General features: G+C 37.8%; 1 protein-coding gene across 3 annotated transcripts in view; it reads right to left on the reverse strand.

Moving 5' to 3' along the window:
* Positions 1-746: 746 nt before the first annotated feature.
* STX7 (syntaxin 7) overlaps positions 747-23,701 on the reverse strand; it is a 31,219-nt gene continuing 8,264 nt past the window's right edge. For all 3 annotated transcript variants that reach the window (XM_086877118.1, XM_086877119.1, XM_086877120.1), the window contains 8 exons: positions 10,436-10,505; positions 8,820-8,910; positions 7,067-7,204; positions 6,337-6,389; positions 5,580-5,670; positions 4,882-4,954; positions 3,821-3,903; positions 747-2,158 (listed from right to left, as the gene is read on the reverse strand). In XM_086877118.1, coding sequence (XP_086733244.1) covers positions 2,060-2,158; positions 3,821-3,903; positions 4,882-4,954; positions 5,580-5,670; positions 6,337-6,389; positions 7,067-7,204; positions 8,820-8,910; positions 10,436-10,505 — 698 coding nt within the window. In that variant the 3' untranslated portion in view covers positions 747-2,059. The remainder of the gene's footprint in view (positions 2,159-3,820; positions 3,904-4,881; positions 4,955-5,579; positions 5,671-6,336; positions 6,390-7,066; positions 7,205-8,819; positions 8,911-10,435; positions 10,506-23,701) is intronic.

A 23,701-nucleotide genomic window follows, 5' to 3' on the forward strand; every position in this document is an offset into this window, starting at 1 on the left:
CATAGTGGATGCTTTTATGAACTGGCTATCCCACCTTGCAGTCACTACTGGACAAACTCAGTAAAGAGGGTACACATCCCTTTATAAGGTAAACAAGCAGTAAATACACCATCTCTTCCCAAGGACAGTATTTCTCAAGGTGGTAATGCATTTTAGTAGAGAATCCTCCTAGTAGAAAACCTAAGACAAATGCAATGTAAGAAATATCAAGCACAGAGTGAATTTCTGATCTGTCAGGAGTCAGAGCTGAAGTTCTGCTACCAAAGAGCTGTTTTCATTCCTCAGCATATCAATGGCATCAGTCACTAACAAAGGCAGGTATGAGGTATTGCAACAGAGAAAAGATTCTCCTGGCAAACAGGATCCTTCCATCCTTCTGGGCCTGTTTGCAGTAGTGCAGAGTTGGCTGAACATTAAAGCCAGGAAACTTCCAAAGTCAGTTTTAGACATCTTACTGGTAAGAAAGCTAAACCTGACTAAATGCTGACTGTTCTTGTTTAGACTAGTGTAATCTGAAAACAAAAATCCCAGGGCATTAGCATCACTACGGGAATGCAAGACCCAGGAACATTTTCATTAACCACGTGAAGTACAGTACAGGAAGAGAGGTTCCCTGGGGCCTCCTCCCAGCTGACCTAAAATTCTCTGGAGTTGTTCAGAGAAGTTTCAATCATTCACATAAAGGCAAAGACAACAGCTGTGCTTTTAAAGATGGATTCTGAAAAAAAGCAGCTACTAGAAAAGTGTACTCTTTAAAAGACCTTTATTTTGGTTGCATGGTTACAATTAATTTATGCTTACAGTTAGATTGTTCCCAAATAATATTTCATAGTTCACCATGTACACAGTGCATTCTCTGTCCATCTGGTATGGAAGAACTTTATAAAATACAGATTAAGTGACTTTGTACACTTTTAAGATTAGTTCATCAAGATTAAGTAAAAAGGCAAATAGTTTAATTGGCAAAAAAGTGTTTTTACATTTTTAATATATTAGTAAAAAATGGCACAAAAGGAAGAAAGGTCATTTTAAAGGCTATAAGCATCAAACTTTTAAAATGCTTTCAGTCAGATTCAACCGATTTTAACTTAATTCCAAATACCAGTGTTGAACTTGGAATTGAATTTTTCATCTTCTTTTCTTAAGCTGTGTAAAAGACATCATATACAGCTTTGGACCTGTTCGTGGGGACTAAATCAAAACAGTCTCAAAACAGTGACATTCAAGTGCAGATAGGAAGTTGGGAATTTCTATTCTTCCCAGTAAGTCTCTGAAGTCACAGACTAGAGCATATTTTCATCTAACCAAACCCACTCATGCACACTTCAGATGCAAAGATACCAGATGTGTGCAATAAAACACAGTATTTCTTAATGCAAGGACTGGAACAAAAAAAATTCACGTAATTACATCGTTCAATCTACCTACCTTTGCAGGAGGTTTCCAGACATAACCATACGTGATGCCAGATACAGAGATAAACAGAACATTTATAATATTTCAAGCAAACTGAAGGCTTAGTTCACAGGCTTCAGGTATAGAAATCACATCGACTTCAGCAACTTACATTTTATTTTTGAACCACCCATATCAAATGGGTAGGTGAATGTGATGGAACAGAGAGAAAAAAATATATTTCTAACTTAAAAATAAATTCTGAGATGTGAATTCATTGCCTCAAGCAACAATTCAGGAGTTTGTTTTGGCAGCAACATTTAGCAATATCCCAAAATATAATTACCCATCATGTCAACACAAATTATCATTACTTTGATTAGCCCCCTAAACCTTAAGATGTTTCATGTTTAAGTTAATGGAACAGTTTATGAACTTGACTGGTTTTCTCTGGTAAGACAGCACCCACACCTGAGAGGGCAGGCAGTTATACTGATGGCAGTAGTGAGAACATTATTTCTCAGGTTAAAACAAAATGTCTTATAAAAATGTAAGTGTGATGAAGTACAGAACCACTATTTTACTCAGCTTCACAATGAGCAAACCATGACTATGAATTTCCTTTCCTAATTTAAATACAAATTACAAAGCTTTCTCCAGAAAGCTATCTATGTTTTACAGATAACCATATGATGATTCCAATAAGCAATGCTCCAACAGCAAGTATAACAATCAGTATGCACATCTTCTTTCGGGATCTTTGCTGCCAACAGAGAAAAGAACAAGTTGATTGAAAACTGTACCACATGAGAACATCAGAAAACTATCAGAAGCTTTTATGGTCCTACTGCTTGTGCAATCTAACTAAATTGTGTCCTTACATACAAAGATGGTCAAGTCATCTGAGGATGTTCAAGGAAAAAAAAAGCAAAAGCAAAGTTACCTACATTACTTTATGGCTATATTAGTCAACAGAATTATTTCAGCATTATTTCTGGTACACATAATAAACTAATGAAAGAACACACAATAATGTAATGAATGGATGTAATTAGAATGCTGGGGGAAAGAACATGAGCATAGGTGACAGCACAGAGAGGAAATGGACAATCAGTTGTACAACAGAGGAAGTAGAAATGCCCTGCTAGAAAAAAAAATACTATTATTGTATATACAGAAGGGAACAATGGACTACAGTTTTAGACTGCTGTGTCTAAAGTTATTTTAAAAATAAAATGTGTCTAAATGTGTCTAAAAATAAAAATGTGTCAAAGTTATTTTAAAGGTGTTTTTGCCAAGTTTCTTAGGTAGAACCTGCTCTTAAAGAAAACAAACAAACAAAAAAGCCCAAACCAAAGAGACATTACTAGCAACCCACTTATATAGATGTCACTACAATACAGTCTAAATTATGAGCATGTTGAGAACTTTCACATTTCCCATACACGTCTGTAACTTGAGATACCAAAGCACTCAAGACCAGCACTCTGTCATCCTTTCCTCCATAAAATAAATCATGAAGCTTTTAATTTTAAATTTCAACTAGAAAACTTATACCTTACATTGAAATTTTTGGCTGCTATTATTTTCTTTCCTGAACTTTTTAAGTATCAAAATAGGAGTAATGAAATGTACTTAACATGCCAATTAGCCCCACTCAGAATACAGTTCAAGGATGCGCCCTCTCCCACTTCTGAAATCACTAAGGCAGTCTTTCAGACATTCTGTCACTCATTTACTGTCCTAGCTACTACTAACACACATAAGAAGATTTTTTAAAAGGAAGTCTAAGGACTAACTCTAACTTAAAGCAGAAGATTAATTACTAATGAGATTATTTATAATAAGTTCCAAAAATGTTATAAGAAAGTAGAATTTAAAGGTATTAGAAGGCTTTTCAAAAAACTTTGACAGTCTGAAATATGTTCTCAGCATCAGAGTAGCAAATAACAAAAGCTGGATATATACAGCTTTGGGAAGATTCTAGACAACAAAAATAAATGCTAACTGTCCACATCTTCAGAAGATTTTCCTTCCTATCTTCCCTACTCCTCCAGTGATCTCCATGGATTTGCTCTCTCCCCTATACAGGAACCTTTAGCTTCTTGAATTATACAAGTAGGAGTCTGTTTGTATAAGGTTTTTTGGTTGGTTTTTTGATTTTTGTTTGTTTATCTTAAGTAAAGAGTGCTCTCACAGAATCTCAGAAGGCTCTGAAATAGTCTGGCTGAAAACAGCTTCACACAAAACCCAAAGCTTTCAGAAGTCACTGACTTTTATTTTCTATTGACCTAGAAATAGCATTGTAGTTTAACATAAACCTTTAAGTCTTCAACCTTTGAGGAACTTGATAGACAAAATCCAAAGTGCCTAAGAAAGTGTAAGTCAGAACTACTTCAGGACAATTTCACACAACTGGCATTACCTGGTAGTTTGCTGCTCTTGACAGCTGCTGGTTTGCTTGCTGCACATGTACATCTGCATTTTCCACATTGGCTTCTATGCTGTCTTTGTTTTGAAACGAAAAAAATTTCAAATTTTGGTAAGTCATAAACCAGTCAAAGGTTTTGAATCCCAAAATATACTTGAAAGCATATACAACAGCTGTCTCAAAATGCTGGTATCTTCATCAGTATTCAACAATGTACCTTGTATTATGAAAGCTTGACCCATCCTATGCCTGAGTCCACTCCAGAACTGCCCAGGCAATGATTGGCTAAATTCATGTCAGATAACAGCTCTCCTGTTGTACATGCAGGGCTAAAATTTAGATACCAACCAGTGCACAAATTTTCAGTACTTCTGCTTTTTTTTTTTTTCCTGTTTAAATTATCTTTTACTTGTTCTCCAACTTGCTACTGATTACTCTCTGCTCAGATTAAAAGAAGTCCTAAGGTTTATGAAATAGAGGCAACAGACCAAACAATACCCCAAGAGGCATGATTCTAGTTTGGTGTTCTACCATATTATCACAGATTGTATTTTTTTTCAGTAAAAAGAACACGAACCGATTATGGATCAAGGTGACAAAAAAAAGCCCTGAAAATATATTCTGGACATAGACAAGAGCATGGTTTCACAGTTGACGCAGAAAATGGATTCTTCAATCACATTTTGTTAAAACAGTAAACCTGTTTGCATGAAAGGCAAAGTATGAATCTGCTGAATCTATAGTCTTAGATCATTAACAAACACAGTAAGGTGTCCCACATAAATTCCAATTTTATGTACAAACAGTTCAGAAAACTACTTTAAAGACATTTTATACACATGAAAAATTACATGCTTTAAACTAGATTTTAGGCACTCTTTCTTACTGCATTCCCAGTCATCTCAGCCAGTTTACCCATTATTAGGTTGTACCTGATTTGTTTTAGCATTGATAGTGTCATTAGAGGAATTTTTCCAGCAAAAGGAAGTTCTACACTGCAGCTCGCCAGAGAAACTGAATTCAAAAATTTCAGGTAATATTTGAATTGGACTTACCTATCACATCGCCTTGTTCATGAATCATCATTCCTAGATCTTTGAAAATTTCATTGATGTCCATAATATCAGCCTGCAAAATGAAATCATTAATGTACATCACACATTTTAACATCTATGTGCATTTAGATATAAATACTGTTCTCCAGGGTGTGCATTCATGACTCTTTATACTACAGGATGAAAAAAAATATTTTAATGTGCTTATTTTGAAGGTTTTTCTGGTACTTTGAGATCAAGTTTATGAAACCCTTGCTTACAAAAGTTTCAGTGAAACAGAAAATCTCTGTATTTCCACTTAAGAATGAACATCTTGAACAATACATTGGGAAGACATGTGAGGAGAGGTATAATTTTGCTACATTTCTATTCACTGTTACAAATAGTTCTATAATATGACTATATTGGAAAAAAAAATATACACACTTTTTCCTTGTAATCACATGAGCATTCCTATTCTATAACAGAACCACTGAGGTTAAACACAGTATATCAAGACATGGTTTTCTTACAGTAGATTTCAAATGTACATTTCAGATCTAAAGACAATATTTGCAGTTTTGAAAGGAAAAATCACACCCAATGACAAACCCAAACTCCTCAAGGATCATGCCTCCAATTAATGCTCATGCTCCTTTAAAATGCTATTTCTTTGGAACATCAAAAGCATATTCTGCTGTAAAACCACTTATACTTACTTCAAGCTGCCTAATGGAAGACTCTCTCTCCTCGATAAGACGGAGGTCATCTTCTGTAATTTCTTCATCTTGCACTTGTGCTTGTGGTTGACTATCAGACAAAAAAAAACAAACTAAAACCCATGCAGAACTGAACAAGCACAATGAGAAATTATTCAGAAGGATAAACCTACAGTTAAGTACATAGCCCATTTGACATTATCAGTTAATAAAATATGTGTTTTTACCCTTGTCTGTCCCTGGCTAACAGAAATGGTATAACCATCACAGCTTTGGTGTAGCAGAGCTCTTGAAGCACTGCTGCACAGAGCCTGTGGCTGACTGGAAATTCTAAGTATGAATACAAGGTCAAAGTTCCTTCTGAATTATCAACTGTAGAGTTTACATCTATCTGAGCAACAAAAAATAATCTGAGACTGAAAAACAGTTCTTGGAGAGTATGGAAGTAATGGGAGTTCCCAGTAAATACTGGGCCCTTATCACAACAGCTTTACTATATTCAAGTTGGACTCTTCTTCCCTAAATTTGGGTCCCAGAATACCCAAATGCAGCTTAGGGGAACTAAAGGACATGGCTGCAGCTGAAGCATCAGGAAAAAAAGGAGGGACTTTATGTGAACTGCTTCTTTCTTTCCCCATATATGCCATCAAAGTATCTTCTTTATGCTGAAAACCAGAAAAATCATAGGCAGCTTGCTTCCCTGCAAGCCATTTATTATTTTGAGCTAGATTAAGGGATATTAAGTAATTCAACCTACCTGTCCCAAGAGACAAGTGTTCCTTCTTTGTAGTTATCTTCTGGAGCCCCACCCTACATGATCAGTGTTTAAAAACATAAATAAAACATTATAGCCCTGAAAAGAGTACTGGCAGCATTTCTATAAGGACACAATACTAGAAGGTTTCTAGTAAGTCAAACTGAAGCATGATTCAACACATTCTCATCCTGATTTTGCTTTATGCATGCATAAGGCTGAAATGCAAGCAAAAGCTCAGTAACTGCCTGCTACAACTGACAAGTACAAAATGTGTAGCTGGCACAAAGTGAAAAGGCAAAATTGATATACTGACAAGGAAAAGCTCAACATCTGAAGCTACTCAGCACTTCTCCACCTTAATACTCCATTGAAATCTGGCAAGTCATTCTTCCCCAATGGAAAAAATCTGTTGATATCTAAAGATAAATGCAAAAGCATTTCAAAATCTACTAGAAGTTGCTTTTGCAAGACTACAGCATGAACACAGCGGCAGTTCATTCTTTTGTGTGACAAAGGCAAGGAAAAAGTAACAGTTGTCCAGGGAGGTTATTACAACTTAATGCAGCCTTTACTATAAAATCATATAGCACGTGTTCTGCAGCATTTAGACTCAGCTATAAGCTAAGTAAATTTGTCTTAAGTAATTTGCCTCCAGCGTGGAGACAAATCTGACACAGAACACCACTAACACCAATGAAAAGAAAGTAGTGGCACATTTTCTGATACTTACAGACACCCTTGAGCTGGCTCTTACTCTGGCTACAAAGTCTTTTTCCTTCTCAGCAGCTTGCCTTTGGAGTCTTTGGAAATTTGTTAGTGCTGTGGTGAACTCCCCCACAAGACGGTCTTTCTGTATTTTTCTTTGACGCTGTAGGAGAAAAAGTTTTACCAAGTCAAATGAGCTCAGGCTTTCCAAGGTTTTACTATTTCCAGTCTGCTAAATACCAATGCATATATATTCTAAATTGGTCTAAGGGAAGGCTGTCAACAAAGCCATTTGCAATTCCATGGACAAACGTTCTTTCCTTCTGGGATCACACAACCACACAAATTAAGGCATTTAAAAAGGAAATCGATATATTTGTTTTAATTTAACAACTGGAAATGAGAAACGAGCAGTGATTAGAAAACTTCCACCTTCCTTATGATCTGCTGATTGTGAAATCTTCTGCTTTGGTGTGAAATATTTTGACACCAGGAATGCTAAAATATGCAGAGGTGACTGAATTTAGAGGGGAAGAAGGGTGCAGAAAAGAACAGAGCACTTCATATGTATTTTACATAAATGCTGGAAATACATATTAAATTGAATCCAGAAGTGGGTTCACACCCCTTAAGTCCTTTAGAACAGATCCAGAAATACTTGTTCTAACCTTTCAGGTTCGGGGTGATGTAGTGAAGGGGAATATTGGGCACACAAGAGAGCCTCCACCATACTTTCTCAATAGATGCATATATCAACCCTTACAAATTTCTGAAAGGTTGTCATTTGCCATTCATGAATCTGTTATTTATGCATTTCATTAGGAAACAGCTTTGATAAAAGCATAAAATTAAACAGTAAAACATTTCACTGTGAACTTTTCAACTCCAAGATAAGCAGACAATAAAAAACCCAACAAACTAAGGATACTTTGGCTGAACTAGAGGTTATATACCAAGGCTAAGTTTCAACACTGCTCTTAGAAGTTTACAGCTTGACAGGATGAGCTGTATGGATCATGGCCTGTCATTTGAACTCAGTGTTTCAAGACCATTACTTTCCCAAAAGCTCCTTGGTAACCACCCTCAGACCTTGCAAGCTGTTTAAGTGACAATAACCCAAATCCATGTTTTCTAGGATCCTGTTGTTCTTCCCTTATTTAAGTGACAGATTTTGCTAGGGTAAGAAACTACAGGAGGGCAGACAGGAGTGTACTAACCACAACAGCCACTTCATGTGTTTCTGACTGAAAGATTTTACACAGACGTCAGAAAGAAGCAGTTTGAAGACTGCAAAGACAGCTCCTGTCTAGTCCTCTTGCTAAAGGAAAAGTCTGTGACAAGACATAGCACATATGCTGATCTGAGTGATGCAGAACAGACATACTGTAATGATCAAATTATTCAGACAGTGAGTGAACAGCACTTCGGCATACAATTCCTTGACCCTGGAAGCAGTCAGAGTGCTGGCAGAGTCAGATACAGCATCACTGCAATGGATTACAAAGTGTCCAGCTACCTGAAAAATCAGAAAGGCACAGCACATTGCCTTGATTCCCACTACTTCAGTCACACAACTTCACTCCTGATACATAAAAACAACTTTGGGACAAGTCTGGACAGCAACAAAATATTCTTACATTTTAAGTATTCCCACATTGTGCTAATGTGTTGACTAACTAAACAGTGCTTTGAAAACAGGAATAAAGAACTGAAGTGACTCAACTACTTTACATGAGCCAACATAATAGTCAAACAAGCCATGCTTTTTGGTTTTATACCTGTTCACTTGTTGCAGGCAAAGATCCAAACTCTTTAATATATTTGTCAGTTTCTTTGGCAAGTTGGTTGGTGTATTGCTGCTTCTGTTGCCTAAAACCAAATGCAAATTTTCATTAGAGACCATTGGGTTACTTCGCTGAATTCCACTGATTCTCGGAAAAACATCAGTACTAAAAGCTTCTCTGAAGCACACAAAGCCATCTTTACTCTGTTCTTCGCTGTAAAGGCAAGAAATCCTGAAATCCAGGCAGGACAGGTGTTGAAGATGTGTTGCTCAGTGTGACAGCATTATTAATAATTACCCACTTTTTTTTTTCCCCCTTAGGTTTCTTCTATTTTATTTGTGTAGTCATTATGAATACATAAATATACTTCTGATATTATCACACAATCCTTTACCAATAGTCTATTTTTTTTGCTTTTTTTTTTTTTTCCTTTTTCCTGAAGCAACTCAAATTCTTTACCTGCTTTGGCATCCTTCCTGCCCAGTCTATATAAAAAGGTTTTTCCTGGAAAGCTATTTTCAAAGCCTTCAGCATCGGTATTTTAAATAAATAACTCTTGGAAAGGCCAAATATTCAGACAAGTGAAAAACAGATAAAAACTCAAGCAAGCTTACTATATATACATAAATTATCTCAATAAGGGTCTGAAGCATGACCTTAACAAGAGTTTCTGCTCTGTTTAGGTGTGAATATATGCCTAGATCCTGTTGGGTTACTGCATATACTGTGTATGTTGCTTCTTACCTATTTCCAGTCCCCAGTAGAATATCTCCTGTGGATTGTACCTGGCTAATGTTACAGGCCCCTGAACTCAGCTATTATGAAGTAATTAGGCTCTTCACACAAAATGAACATCATGACTTTGGTCCAACACACCTCCTCCTACTATTCAGTGGCTGCAGCACAGCATAAAACACACAAAAATTCCAGGGTGAGCACAACATGTTGCTTACATGCATTTGTGGTGCTGAGATTAATGTGATAAAGGAGTTTAATGAAAAAAAACATACTGGTTCATAGACCATGCAGGGAAGTAGAGAGCAGCTGCTGTCTCTCCTAGAGGCGTATTAGTGAAAGTCCACCTTTAGGTGACTGAACTCCAGCAGAGCATCTGCCTTGGAGTTTGATTTCACTTCTGTTACTATTTCTGGTACGTATTTTTTCTATAATGTCATCCCTTACTGTAGCTTCCATCACTAAAAATGACATTCCCTTTCCTCTCCCAGTATCCCACCTCATAAGAAACACACCCCTATGTATTTATTACCTTATGACACTTCTACAGATTGGAAACGTTGACGAGTGGAGGGGTGTGGGGGTATGTTTTTGAGCAGTGATATTGCTTTCTGGTTGTGCCACTTTGCTAACAAACAGCACAGGTTTTATAGATGCACTGATACTGCAGGCAACGTGCATGAGCAAACTAGCTGATTTGAGTTTACAGACTATCCTACTTTTAGAAAGCATGTCTCAACATCTAAGTCACAAATATTTCTCTATGCTCACCTTTCTCAGGGAAATCAAACACTCTGCCTAACAGAAATGCACTTCATCACCTAAGAGGAGATTGTTTACTATGCAATGAAATTGTTTTCGTGTGAAGTACTCACAGCTGTTGCCTCAGCTCAGGCGTGTCCTGTGGTGTTCCAAGCTGATGTAGTATTCTTTGTATTTCAGCAGCTGTTTGTGAAGAGGAAGAAAAATTTGAATGAGGCAGAGCCAATTGCTACTCAGTTTTATGCATTCTTGCTTGACAATTCTAAAGCCATATAAATAAATTGACAGAAATGGATATGCAGAACTTTTTTAACCTACAACAAAGACCCTATTTGTAAGTCCCAAAACAACTACTGAATGATTTTTGCCACCTCAAAGACAAAACCTGGGGTTTCTTACGAAGAATGGGATTGCATTCAAATCTTTAGGTAGAAACAGGCAATTTAAAGACTATTCCATTTCATTATACTATGTCTAAATCAACACCATTCTTATTCTGCTTTATTTTATGCACATAATTTTGGAAAACCATTTGGAAGACTTCTATAACATTATCTTACACAAATATTTCAGAATCCATGCATCAATGAAGAAACAGCAACAAAGCATTCATGGGTTTACAGCACATTAAAAAAGGAATTAAAACTCACGTGTCCAGGTTTAAATTGCAGTTTTGAGATTCTTATGTTTTTAAGTCTAGGATACAAACTGCCAGTGATTTTCAAGTGTATTTCATAAAACATTAGTTTTGAACTGCAAGAAGTGGCATATTGTCTGAGCCTTATTTTCAGCCTAACATATTTTATTGTCACATGAGAAAGCAAGGAGAGAAACGGACAGAAACTTAAAGAATAGGTAGTTTTTCACACTGAAAATCTTGCAGCTTCAAGATGCTTTATCTCAGTTTAACAATCTCATGTTCTAAACAGAACAATAAATATTCAGAATAACTCATTTTACTTGACTTCAGCTAGGAGTAGATTTGTCTTCCCTGTATTTCTGTGACTCTCCCCAGGCAGACTGGTGTGCCAGACAGATACATATAATAAGATATTATGTGGGACCCTCACTTCATTAGCTCACTATTTTTTTTTCCTAAACACAGTTAAAAATGCAATAAGTGACAACCCTACATAAGAAAGAAAGAACATAGTAAAAGGAGAGAGTACTTTTCCATTCACTATAGAAGCGATCTGTAGCAGACAAAACTTCAGGTAAAATAAGAAAATAAGCTATGAGTTACGTTAACCAGTTAGATAAAACTGCAACTCCTTAAAGCAATTTTAGCTATAATATTAATTCTGATCTTTGCTTTATAACCAGTCTTCAGTGAATGTTTTATAGATAATACTGGATTACCTACACTACTTTACAAAATATCCCAGTGCTGACAACTGCTATAGCCAATACTTGGTGTGCACACCCTGGTAATGAATACATCAAAATGGGAAAGTAAGATTTACATGAGGTAAAAAATAAGATACTTAGAGCAAGTGTTTTTGAGAGAACTAAATGGCATAAAGTACTAACAGAACTTCTGTGGGGAATAGCACTGTAAGATGGGTTTCATGCATCTTGTATTTTAACTGAGCTGAAAAACAGCAAAACACAAGAGGAGATTTTTGATTTTGGCTACCACTGGCTACTAAGGGCCAGCCCTTCCCTGCCTCCCGTCTGCGGGGCGAGGCAGTGTCTGCCTGCCCGCACTTCTGGGCAGCTGCAGCTGCTCACACACACTGAATAACACAAGCTCAGAGCAATTAAGCTTCCTTTTTATGGTCAGTGTAATGCATTGTTTAAAAACAAACAAAAAGATAACTGGTTGGTGTTATCTTGAAGAACACAGTGTTTTAATATCTATAAGACTGAACACTAATTTGTTTCTCCCTTCTGACTCCAGAGCCGAGGAGCTCGGTTATTCCGTATGCACTTTTAAAAGGGAGAGTAAAAAGAAAACCAAAACAGATAGAAAAAGTCCCGGTGTGTCCTGCCGCCACCTAGAGGTGCATTACTTAACTGCCAGTAAAGAAAACGCAGGTTTGTGTTTTAAGTAAAAATTCCCTAAAACATGTCTTATACTTAAAATATTTGCATTCCAACATAATTGCATACTTATCCTACTTCTAAAGCTGAACACAAGTAGATAAATGAGAGAAAATTAAAAGCCAGCACTGTTGAATTGGTCAGATATACAATTCCAGAGGCAGAGCTCATGGCAGTTCCAGTCTTGTGATTCAAAAATTTAGCATAAAATTAAAACACATTTTACCATGAAGTCTGTAAGTATGCATAAAAATAGAAAATTTCCAATAGGACTTCAAATCACAAGGGGAAAAAATAGAGGAAAAAAATCCTAAGGACTGAAATAATAGCATTTTTTATTATACTTCTACTAATCACTACTGTGATTCAGTATTTTCCATCTTAATCTTTCACAATAGTGGTTATTATTGAAAAAAAAATTAAACTGTTTGTTTATATGAAGTATACAACATAGAAAAATGAAAATGTTTATTCAAGTAAGTAAATAGAAAAAAAAAGGCAGAGCAGAAAAAGTAAATTTTGGCCAATAGTCTTCAGCAGCACTCTGGAAGATGCTTCATAAAAAAGCCAAAAACAAGTTGGTAGGACCAGTATAACAAAGTAAGTAGAGAAGCTGACTTTCCAGAAATCTTCACTTAAAGTATACACCTACAGGTTGATGAGTTAAAGAAATCCAGTCTTTGTTCTCCTTTGTATTAATATAAATATGCTGGAGTGTATACCAGACTAAAAAATACACTCTTTTGGTTTGGCTTGTTCTTACTGATTTCCCACTGTAGCTACTTCTCATTCAAATATTTGATATAACATCATACATATAATCATAAAGCCACCTAAACTACAGACATTCAGTTTATAGTCACAGTTTCATGAACCAAATTTTTTAACAGTATTAAAGATGTTACCACAGGGATCAGCAGCACTCTGGAAGATGCTTCATAAAAAAGCCAAAAACAAGTTGGTAGGACCAGTATAACAAAGTAAGTAGAGAAGCTGACTTTCCAGAAATCTTCACTTAAAGTATACACCTACAGGTTGATGAGTTAAAGAAATCCAGTCTTTGTTCTCCTTTGTATTAATATAAATATGCTGGAGTGTATACCAGACTAAAAAATACACTCTTTTGGTTTGGCTTGTTCTTACTGATTTCCCACTGTAGCTACTTCTCATTCAAATATTTGATATAACATCATACATATAATCATAAAGCCACCTAAACTACAGACATTCAGTTTATAGTCACAGTTTCATGAACCAAATTTTTTAACAGTATTAAAGATGTTACCACAGGGATCACAGAGGGAAGGATCCTCTTCCCTCACATGCACACACAGATCTCACAGAATCCGATTAAAAGCAAAGACAAGCTCTACAACTTCTTGAATCATAAGACAATATCCCTTCCTTTCCTTAAGGGAAAAGCAGAGTAGCCTTAGTGTCTCCTACTAAAAGCTAGATTGCAGAAATACCTCTGCTTGCTCCTTCCACTGCTCCATTTGTGAAACAAGCAGGGAAAAGAACCAAGCATGCAATGAAGAGCAAAACTGCTGGAAACCTGGGATTACCTTTTGGAAAACAGAAGTTCCTAAATTCCTGATTTCACTGCAGATAGTTGTATTTATAAAGGTACTGCCTTCTTCATTTAACCAGCTTTTCAGCCCTGTGTAGGGAGTTCAGGCTGGCAGGTCACAGCACACAGCATCTGCTCTGGTCCCCTCAATCCATCAGCAACACCCAGGTGTCCCAGAGAGCCAAAGGCCTAGCCCACAAAGCCCTAGCACTGCACTGCAAACATATTGGTAACAGTCAGGGACCTAAGATCACAGCACAGTTTTGACAGGTTCCTAGGCTGCTTCACTCTTTATGGTTTTCCCTTCCCCACTTCCCCAATTCTTCAAACATTCCAAGGAGTTCCAAAAGACAGGAGTAATCTAAGATCCTTCCTGCCCTGGACATTACCAATACTGCCACTGAGACTGACTGGATCCTGTGCATGACTTTAATTCATTTCAGTGCAAAGTCAGATACAGGCTCACATGAGCACTTGGGCATACATAGGTGGCTGCTGGACTTTGCTCAGGAGCTACACAAGGGGACACACCACGTGTGCATACAGGCGTTCTTTACCAAAGTCACCAGGGTATGACAACAGCATGCATCACAGGCTGGAAACTCCTGCAGCCACTTCACACCGCACATCAGGGTAGATGTTTGCATAGAACGAAAATCAACAGCTCTGTAAGGGCTCACACTCCACCAGCAGGAATAGCACCTTGCCAGCTGAGGGTTGGCAATAAAAGAAAGCAAGTCCACTTTGGAAACTGAGCAGAGCAGGAGGCAGGGTACATGACACCATGCAAGCAAAATGCACTTTTTCCCAAGAAACTGCTCTCTTGCATGCAAAGGAATCTCATTTTTTCACCTGAAAATTAGTCTTATCTTAGAAAGAAGCAATAACATAAAGAAGACTTTTCATTTGTCTTTGCAGAATTCCTGATCTGGATCTCACAATACACAACTATTAGCTGATAAAAGCTACTCAGCCTCTCTAAGGCTGGTCACATGCTCAGAAACAGGTCAGACATGGTTAATGATGAGCCAGAGAAACAATTAAGACCTAACCTGAATTCCTACAGAGAAAATTATTCAAGAGTCAGCTCATGTTTATTTTTACTAAGCCAAACAATGGTTCAATTTCTAGTCAATGGAAGAATCTTCCTTTAGTTAAGGAGAACATAAAAATGAAAGTAGTAGTCTCTGATATAAAAGACCTCATTTTCTTTACAAGAGTCACCGAAGTAGAGATAGTTGCAGTGGAAATATTTACCATGTTTAACAGGTAGGAGTACTTCAGAACCGTGTTCCTGACTGAACTGTAATACATAGAATTTTTTTCATAAATAAAACCATGTTTCACATACTGGATCACACAACTACCCTTGCTTTAGAGCTGGCTAGCAAAGAAGAAAGTTTCTTCTCCTTTCTCCTCATCTTGTCTTGTTTTTCAGCCAGATTTGCAAAGTTGTTCCATTACTATAAGTAAAGCCATGTTAACGCAACTGCTGGTTCCGGTCCTTGAAATCAGAACATTTAAAAGGTGGCATAGGAACTTTTAAATGTAAAATAAAGGCACAAATAAATTAATACAATGAAGACCAAAATATTTCCTCTAAGATCATGGGTGCAAATATTCTTAATCCTGAACTGTGAATTAGAAATCACTGTGCAAGCTGTAACACCACAGCATTGCTGCACAAGGAAAGGTAAAAAAAACCCTACCCAAATCCTTCAATAAAATCCTACTGCACTGACTAGGAGAATGGAAATGAAGAACAGAGTGGAGGTCACCCACCCTCTCTGGCATGGTTGAGAGGTGTCTGAACATTATTATTCATGTTCATCTACAGCATTAGCCAAAGGAAACTAAGGATGGTCTTACTTTGCAATGCAGTAACTCCAGCTACAGGAGAGAAGTTTTCCCAAGCTACCTGCAGTCAGCTGTCTTCCTACCTTAAACTCCGTTCTATTTCACATTTGGAAAACCAAACTTTAAAACCTCGGGTGGCCAGGATGAAGCTTGTTGCAGCTTTAGAGATGGAGAATGGCATGTACCAACAACATAATCCTGAGAATTCTAAAAATATACCTCAATATAGAAGCATGAAACTGAGGGCAAATATGTTTAATGAGTACTACTTATTACCCCACTGCAGTAATTTCACTTCTTACTTGGATTACACAAGACTGCTTTATAGCCTTCCAGCAGCTGCTTCCTTCAGCTTCCTTCAGCCAGACCCACCACATTGTCCAGTTTCATAAAGCTATGGTCTAATGCTTCCACAGAAAATGTGGCACTCACTGGGTGTGCATGGAAGAAACACCAACAGCAACATGAGCAACAAACACCAAGGCACTGCACTGCAGAGAACAAGAACCAGACAAGCAGGCAGAGCAAGCACAATGAAGCCTGCCTTACAAAACAGCAAGGATTGGGACCTCACAGGAAGAAGGAGCAGAGCAGCTCCTCCTGAATGTTAATTGTAATGGTCCCACCTCTGTCACCATCCTATACTTAAAAAGGGACAGACAGGGTTTTAGTAACTGTCTGAGGTTCTCAGGGTTAAAACAACAACAGGTATTTAAATACATTGCTTTTCAGTCATTTTTCTTACTCCTGAGCCCAAGAATAAACAGAATCAGCAAAATGTTCCTTTGCATGCAATTAACGCAACCTTTGATTTGCTCCATGTGAGCCTTGTGCTCCAGCTATGGCTTCCTAAGGCAAATAGGCAGCGATTACAGCACCAGCACAGTCACCTTGCAGAAATGCTTTGTCAAATACTTCACACACGCTGCAACCGGCTGGGTAACTATGAAGAAATCTCCTACTTCTTTCCAGCTGAACAAGTGAGTCAACAAACAGGACATCCAGTTACAGATTAATTTGTGTGGAATCTAATAAACTTCAGAGTCCCTTCTGAGCAGGTTATTGGAACAAAATAATTATTTGTTAAAATTACACCAGCTCAAGGTGCTTTTTCCTGGGGACAACAGACTTCCTCAATTTATTAAAATCCAATTCAATGTGTTTTCCTTCTGCACTTCAGCTGAGGGTACTTGACTAAAGATGAAGAGATGCTGCAGAAAACATTCTTGGATCAAGGAAAATGGAGTGTCCTTTTACAAGGGCACCTAGTGACTGGACAAGGAGGAATGGCTTCAATCTGAAAGAGAATAGGTTTAGGAAAAAAATTCTCTGCTGTGAAGGTGATAAGGCACTGGAAAAGGTTGCCCAGAGAAGCTATGGATATCCCATCTCTGGAAATCTTGACAACCAGGTTGGATGGGGCTTTGAGCAATGATATAGTGTGTGGCATCCCTGCACGTGGCCAGGGGTTGAAACTAGACGATCTCTATAAGGTCTCTTCCAACCCAAGCCTTTATATGATCCAATGATTCTGATTTAGTTGCAATAGTTTCATCAGATGAAAGTCTTCCATGTAAGACCCTCTTTAAAGCTAATAGTCTAGTTTAGACTCCCTCAATTTTTACATAAATTACAATGCCACAGTACTGCCTTGCTAGCCCTACTTAAACCAAGAGAGACAGTATATCAGAGGAATCAAATCCAGGACACTAGTCAAAAGATACCAGTTTACACTAAAAACATCCCCATGAACCCACCTAAGTGGAATCAAATATCTAAAAACTTCAGTAATTTGGTTTTAAGTAATTTGCTTTATTCTGTCTTAACTCAGTGTTAACTCAGTAACACACTGATTATTCTAAAACAGGAGAATGCATCAGCACAGAAAAGCAGTAACTGATGTATGTGTGGGAAGGAGAAAATAAAATGAGGATGGGCCTGAAGAGTGTCCTCTGCACTTTAAGGAATAAGACACAGTAAGCATGAAGAGTGGGAAAACATCCCACAACATCATAACCTTTACTTTATATTTTGTTACAGCTTCTGTCATTTCTAAATAGTACCATATCCCAGAGCAACCAGGAACACCAGCAACAATGTCTCGAGTTCAGGATCTGCCCTCAGTTCTTTCAGTGCTGCTGTAATTATTTCATTCTAGCCTACTCCCATGTATAATGGTCTTTCAGAGACGCAGTAAAGAGAGACTGAAGTATTGGCTCTAATAAGGGCGTAGAACACACTAAGCACACATAAAGTGCACAGTAACTGATCATGCAATCAATTATTACAGCTCAGCCAACAGGAAGTCATTAAATCAATCACTTTATAGTCTTATCCTAAAGTGTCCCTGGTAACTTCCTGAAACCCAGAAGTTTGAATATTTCTCTAAAGAATACCACTAGCTTATTAAATTATGAAAATGAAGCATAGTTATGCAGTAAACAGTAACTGCATGAACACCATAACCCAACCCAGTTATAAATGAAGGAAGTCTAGTTTTTAAGAGGCCAGGTCATTACTGCAGCTACCTCAGGAGCTGATATGTAAGGAGACACAGCACACCACAGACTGGTCAACACAAGCAAGTAGCTGCTACTGCAGGGTCACTCACAATCGACCACTGACCTGGGTTTATCCCAAGCCCTGACAGGTGTCCAGCCCCCAGCATAGCAGTTTTACAGGAGATTTGATAGAGGGCTCTCTGTATAATCAAGCTGCTATACAATCTCCTGCCCACAGGGAGGAAAATCCAACAAAACTGAGCTGCAACAGGCACTTTAAGTACCTTAGAGAGGATTTGAAATACAACTCTCTAGAGATAGGAAGAAGCATGAGGACCCTGGCCACATCCCTTCTCCTCTGCTGCAAATGCAAGCTGCTTTGCAAAAATAATCTTGTCAAGGTGAGTCCATTTATACTTGCTCCATCAACAAAAGCAACAGTTGCAGTAAAATTGTGGATGTCTTCACTGGACACCTTGCTATTTATAATAATTTTAATGCAATACAGTGTCAGTCAAGGAAAAACTCTGCCTTTTCTGCACATATTGACACAAACTGTGCAGGGGCATACATGGAAGACCCATTTTTTCATTCTATTCTGCTGCTAGCATAAATAAATCCCTGTCCCTCTTGTGAAATGTCATCCAAGTAAGACAAAGATAAGATAAAACACAAAAAAATATTTTAAAAATTTTCCATATTCATAGACAAATCTGTGAGGCATTCTTTCTTAAATGTATATGCTATTTTACATATAACAAAGTCTTTAAGAACTGTATGGAAATTATTCAGACTTGAGATTTTAAGAAATAGTTTATTTCTACAAGAACTTTATAACTTCACCTCATTACAAAGACAAACATTTAGAAAGAGCCAAATTAGCTAACTTTCTCTTCAATTCCTCAGTCTTGGAAGAAGTCCACAAAATGAAATGTGGAAGAACATAATGGTGCTTAAAATCTCTAAATAACCGGCCTTTTCCAGGTTTTATAGAAACTTCATTCTAAATCCAAGAAATCTTCTGCACAACAGGAAAAATAATAATAAAAAAATTGTTTCAGCTGGTATGTTCCCACAAAATTAAATCTGGTTAACTGCAGCTAATTGGAAATTTCTGACAATACCACTGCTAGAAGTCTCAACAAGCTCTTCTGAGAGCCTATTTTCTTTAGAGCCACACCTTATATACAAAACCACACTCTATATACAGAAAAAACAGAATTTTGTTTTCATACAGGCTCTGATTTCAACACCTCAGTGATCTCATTTACTTTCCACGTGCCCATCTGTGCTCTTCTTGGTGAATGATTTTGGTGAATGTTTCAGCCTTTTAGCAGAAGACATTAACTACCTACTGGGCTTAAACCACAACATAAAGACATCTACCAAAAGTCTTAATATTTTTCATTGTTTAATCTACATTTATGATTTTTCTACAGTTAGATAATGTTACAGGCAAAGTCATAAGATTGATCTCATTTGACTCTCATTTTAACAACGTTCAGTGAGAATAGTAGCTTATACACAACTTTGAGATGCAAAAGAAATTGAGAAAAATTGTTGTCACAGGACAGGTATCACATGACATATGGATCTCTGCTGGCTTAAGCTGACCTTCCTGGAATGTGCTCTGTATGAATTGATGCTTGTACTGCCTTAACAAACAGCAAAGGAAGTCAGCAGAAAGCAGAAGTCCCTATGAGAAAGTATCTCTCAAAGTCAGCCAGATCCCCTCCAACCGTATGTGGATTGCAGCTACTGAATTTTATTTTATTTTTATTACCTTGAAGTATGCAGAGAATGTGTTTGTTGAGCTGGGCTGATCTTTAGTGTGAATGAACAAGTCAAATATTCTAGCAGTGATCTACTGTGCCAATACTGAGCAAGGGAAGATTACACCATTCTTACTGGCTTTGCAACCAACTCTGCACAAAACACGGACACAACCCGGAGGAGCTGGCAAGCGAAGAAAGGCTTTGGTGTGGAAGGAATATGAATGCATTACCACAGTTAGTCTAGGTTCTCTAGCTGCTTGCTTACTGTTTGCAAACAAAAAAAAAAAGGTGCTTTAAAAGAAGTCTTTTAAAACCCAAAGACTGGGTATATTTTACAATTATCAGGCTTTGTTCTGTGTTCCCAAGCAAAAGCCTAGGCATTCCCGAGCACTCTGAACTGCTTCTAAATGGACAGCTCACGAAGCCCAGCTCAAGATGCCAGTGGAGACTTGATAGTTACTTATCTAGCCCGCACCATTCTTGCTTGTTTTCAGGAACTGCTCTCAAAAACATATTTGGTAGCTACAAATAAAATATTAACTACAGAGCAAAACAAAGGCATACTAGCCTGCTTCCTCAATGACCCCCACACAGCAGAGTTATTTAAATATATGGGGAGAGGAAAAAGCACGGCTGGCTACTTCTTGCACAGTTCCTGTCAGAGACTTGAGTCAAATCTTTCCAGCTGAGCAGAAGAGGCATCTACTCCTCTAACAGTATTCTTCCTACATTTATAACTGTGGAGTTATTCCTGTAGAGGAATACAACTACCATTTTTCTCCCTCTTGGGAACATCTTTTCAAATATAATGCTTTCCCTCTTTTAGCCACACAAAGAGAATAAATTCTTTAAAATGAAGAAAATGGTCAGATTTCAAAGAACTGCTCCCTCTCATCTTCAGTTGTGAGAAGTCTGAAAGTTACATATTTTAAAGCCTTTAAATCAGGCTTTTTGTTTGTTTCGCTTAATGTATATTCATCTTGGAAAGTACAGATTGGTACTTTCTGTACCAATTGCAAGATCAGATTTGTACAATTGCATGCCCTTCCAAAAGAGAGGGGGAGAAAAAAAAAAACCAAAAAAACCAACCAAACAAACAAAAAAAACCAATCACATATGGATTCAATGCACTCACATATGGATTAAATGCACTCATCCTCCTAGGCATATCCCAGCAGGGTAAATGAACATGGCTGATAGAAATAGTTTTGGAAGCAGGCAGAATTTGTTTTGTCACAGAGAAATATATTTTGATAGCTCATCTTGCGCATCACAGTCATTCCTTGTCTATCCAGTTGCTGTAAAAAAGCAACCAAGAGGAAATATTTCAGGATGGCATTTAGATTTGTCTCAAGTTAATAGCACTGCCATTAAGCTACCAAATAAGTGAGAGTGCTACCTGTGAAATCCAGTTCTAGAACAACTGCTCCTTCAGTAAACACTGATTAAACCACGTTGATAATAGGTTCTCTGTCTGCAAAGGCCAGACAGGTTGGAGTTTTACATCCTGCATATATTCTTCCATATATTCTCTCCTCCATATTTTTGTTTTCTGTATTCAGAAAGTTAGGGATAAAACTCAACCACCTTTAAATGCACTGGCCTTTCAAAATATGAAACATAGGTCACTTAGATATTATAAGCAGATATAATAGAGGCCTGGAATGAGAATTACAGTTACTTTGGACTAGAATCCAGACAGACCATCAAACCTTAACCATCAGTTGCATTCTAGCAGAACAGAAATTTAACAGCTGCCCAAATCTAGCTCATTATACACTTCTTTGGCTTTATTATTTCAATACAAAGTTCCCTTAGCTGTTTGAAGATCTGCTTCTCATCACTGTTAACACAGACCTGAAACCAAACCAGTGAGACATGGCTTGCAGGCATCGCTGACCCCACCGCGGTTCAGCACACAGCACTGCAGCTCATTCGAGCACATGTGATTCATACTCTCCAGACTTCAGAGCACTGCTCAGAGTCACATGGATACTCTAAAAACTCCAAGAGTGGGTCTGAGAGCCCAGCTCTCCCTCTCCTGCCTGAGCCCCGCCGCTCTCTTCGGATATCAAGAGCAGCCTTAAGTTTTGCAACTCCAGCTTCTCAGTGAAACAGTTGTACCAAAAGTAAGAGAGAAATACCCCACAGACTAGTTCCCTAAATCTCAGCTCAGAGATGTCACTGATAAAATGTGAGTTTCAGGCTGAGGAAAGCAGACTGTTCTCTAGATGTTGTTAAGTAATGTTATAATCACTTATTTCTGCTGAAATAAAGCACATCCTTCTTTAGGAAACAGCTGAGAGAAGCTTCTATACACAGAATGCTCTGGGGTTGGGGATCCCAAATGCAGGCAGGTGTAAGAGAACTCACAGTACAGACAGCAACACATGCCGTTTCCCATTAAATAGCTCAGTTTCAATCTTCAAGGTCCTAAAGAGGACTCACTAACATCCTTTCCTCCAAAGAAACTCAAACAGCCCAGTACAGATAGCATTTATTGCAGTATTTGAACAAAGGTTTGTACAAGACAGAAGCAATTTATAGCTCTCAACACATCTTCAACCAAACAATCAACGGCATGATTGGATCAACAGATAAAAATATCTGTTCTTCAAAGTTCAAAGGCTCACATGTTACCAAACACAAATTTAGGCCCTTCCATTAACAAAGAACAACCCAAACCAAAAAGAATACTATCTTGCAACTGATATAATTATTGAAGTAGTGTGTTAAACCAGCATAGAGAGGAGCTTTCCTAGTCAATCAGTAACAGTGGGCTAGATGAACTAGAAAAGAAAGGAGAGTATTAATACAGCAGCAGCATCCTGCCCATGAATTATGAAGTGTGAGGTACTTAATATATGTATTTTATCTTAAACTGATCAGATTTATTACTTGGAAGGCGAGTATGTAACAATTCAACCTTGAAGAAATGTTAAAGATTGCTGTTCTCACCCATGCTACTTCCTATAAACTCTGGTGTATTACAAAATCTTGGCTCCAAAATGTTATCTAATATAGGAAGTTCTGTATTTCTCCAACAAGTTCAAGGACTGGCTTATAGCTAGAAGGGATAGCTTCCTTTCAAGTAATCTGTATCTCATCTCCATCTCTGTAGTAGTATTCCCACTTTGCTTGCATGTTAGAAGAAGTGTGAACTAGTTTTGAGGTACCTCCTGAAGTAGCCTGGTGATCTGAAATGAAATTCTCTTCCTCTATTGATCTCACTGAAAACCAGAACATCTACACACCTCCAGGTTAACCAAGAAGAATTCAAATGTGTTGATGCCTCTCACAAATGCTTAGCATGTCTGGGCAGAAGTGCAAGACCAAGTCAACTGCCTAGATGGAAACCCATGCATTTAGGGTCAAAATTCCTGTGCCTCTCCCCCTTCCTTCCTAACCAAGATGGTAAATTGCAGTCTAAAAAGACATGCTCAGCATCTCACTAGCACTATAGGTGCCCAAGCTTGCAGGTTTGTTTCTTCCCATGTGACCTGGAAGTTCCTGCAGCTCACACATTCCAATAGAAAGCTGGACAGGTATTACACACAGGAAAAAAAGCTAGAAAAGAGTCCATAAGTCCTTAGAGACCTCAGTTCAGGAAACACATTCAGGATGTCCATAGGA

This window comes from Cyanistes caeruleus, chromosome 2 (assembly GCF_971803275.1).
Source record: "Cyanistes caeruleus chromosome 2, bCyaCae1.hap1.1, whole genome shotgun sequence".
Classification (NCBI taxonomy): domain Eukaryota; kingdom Metazoa; phylum Chordata; class Aves; order Passeriformes; family Paridae; genus Cyanistes; species Cyanistes caeruleus.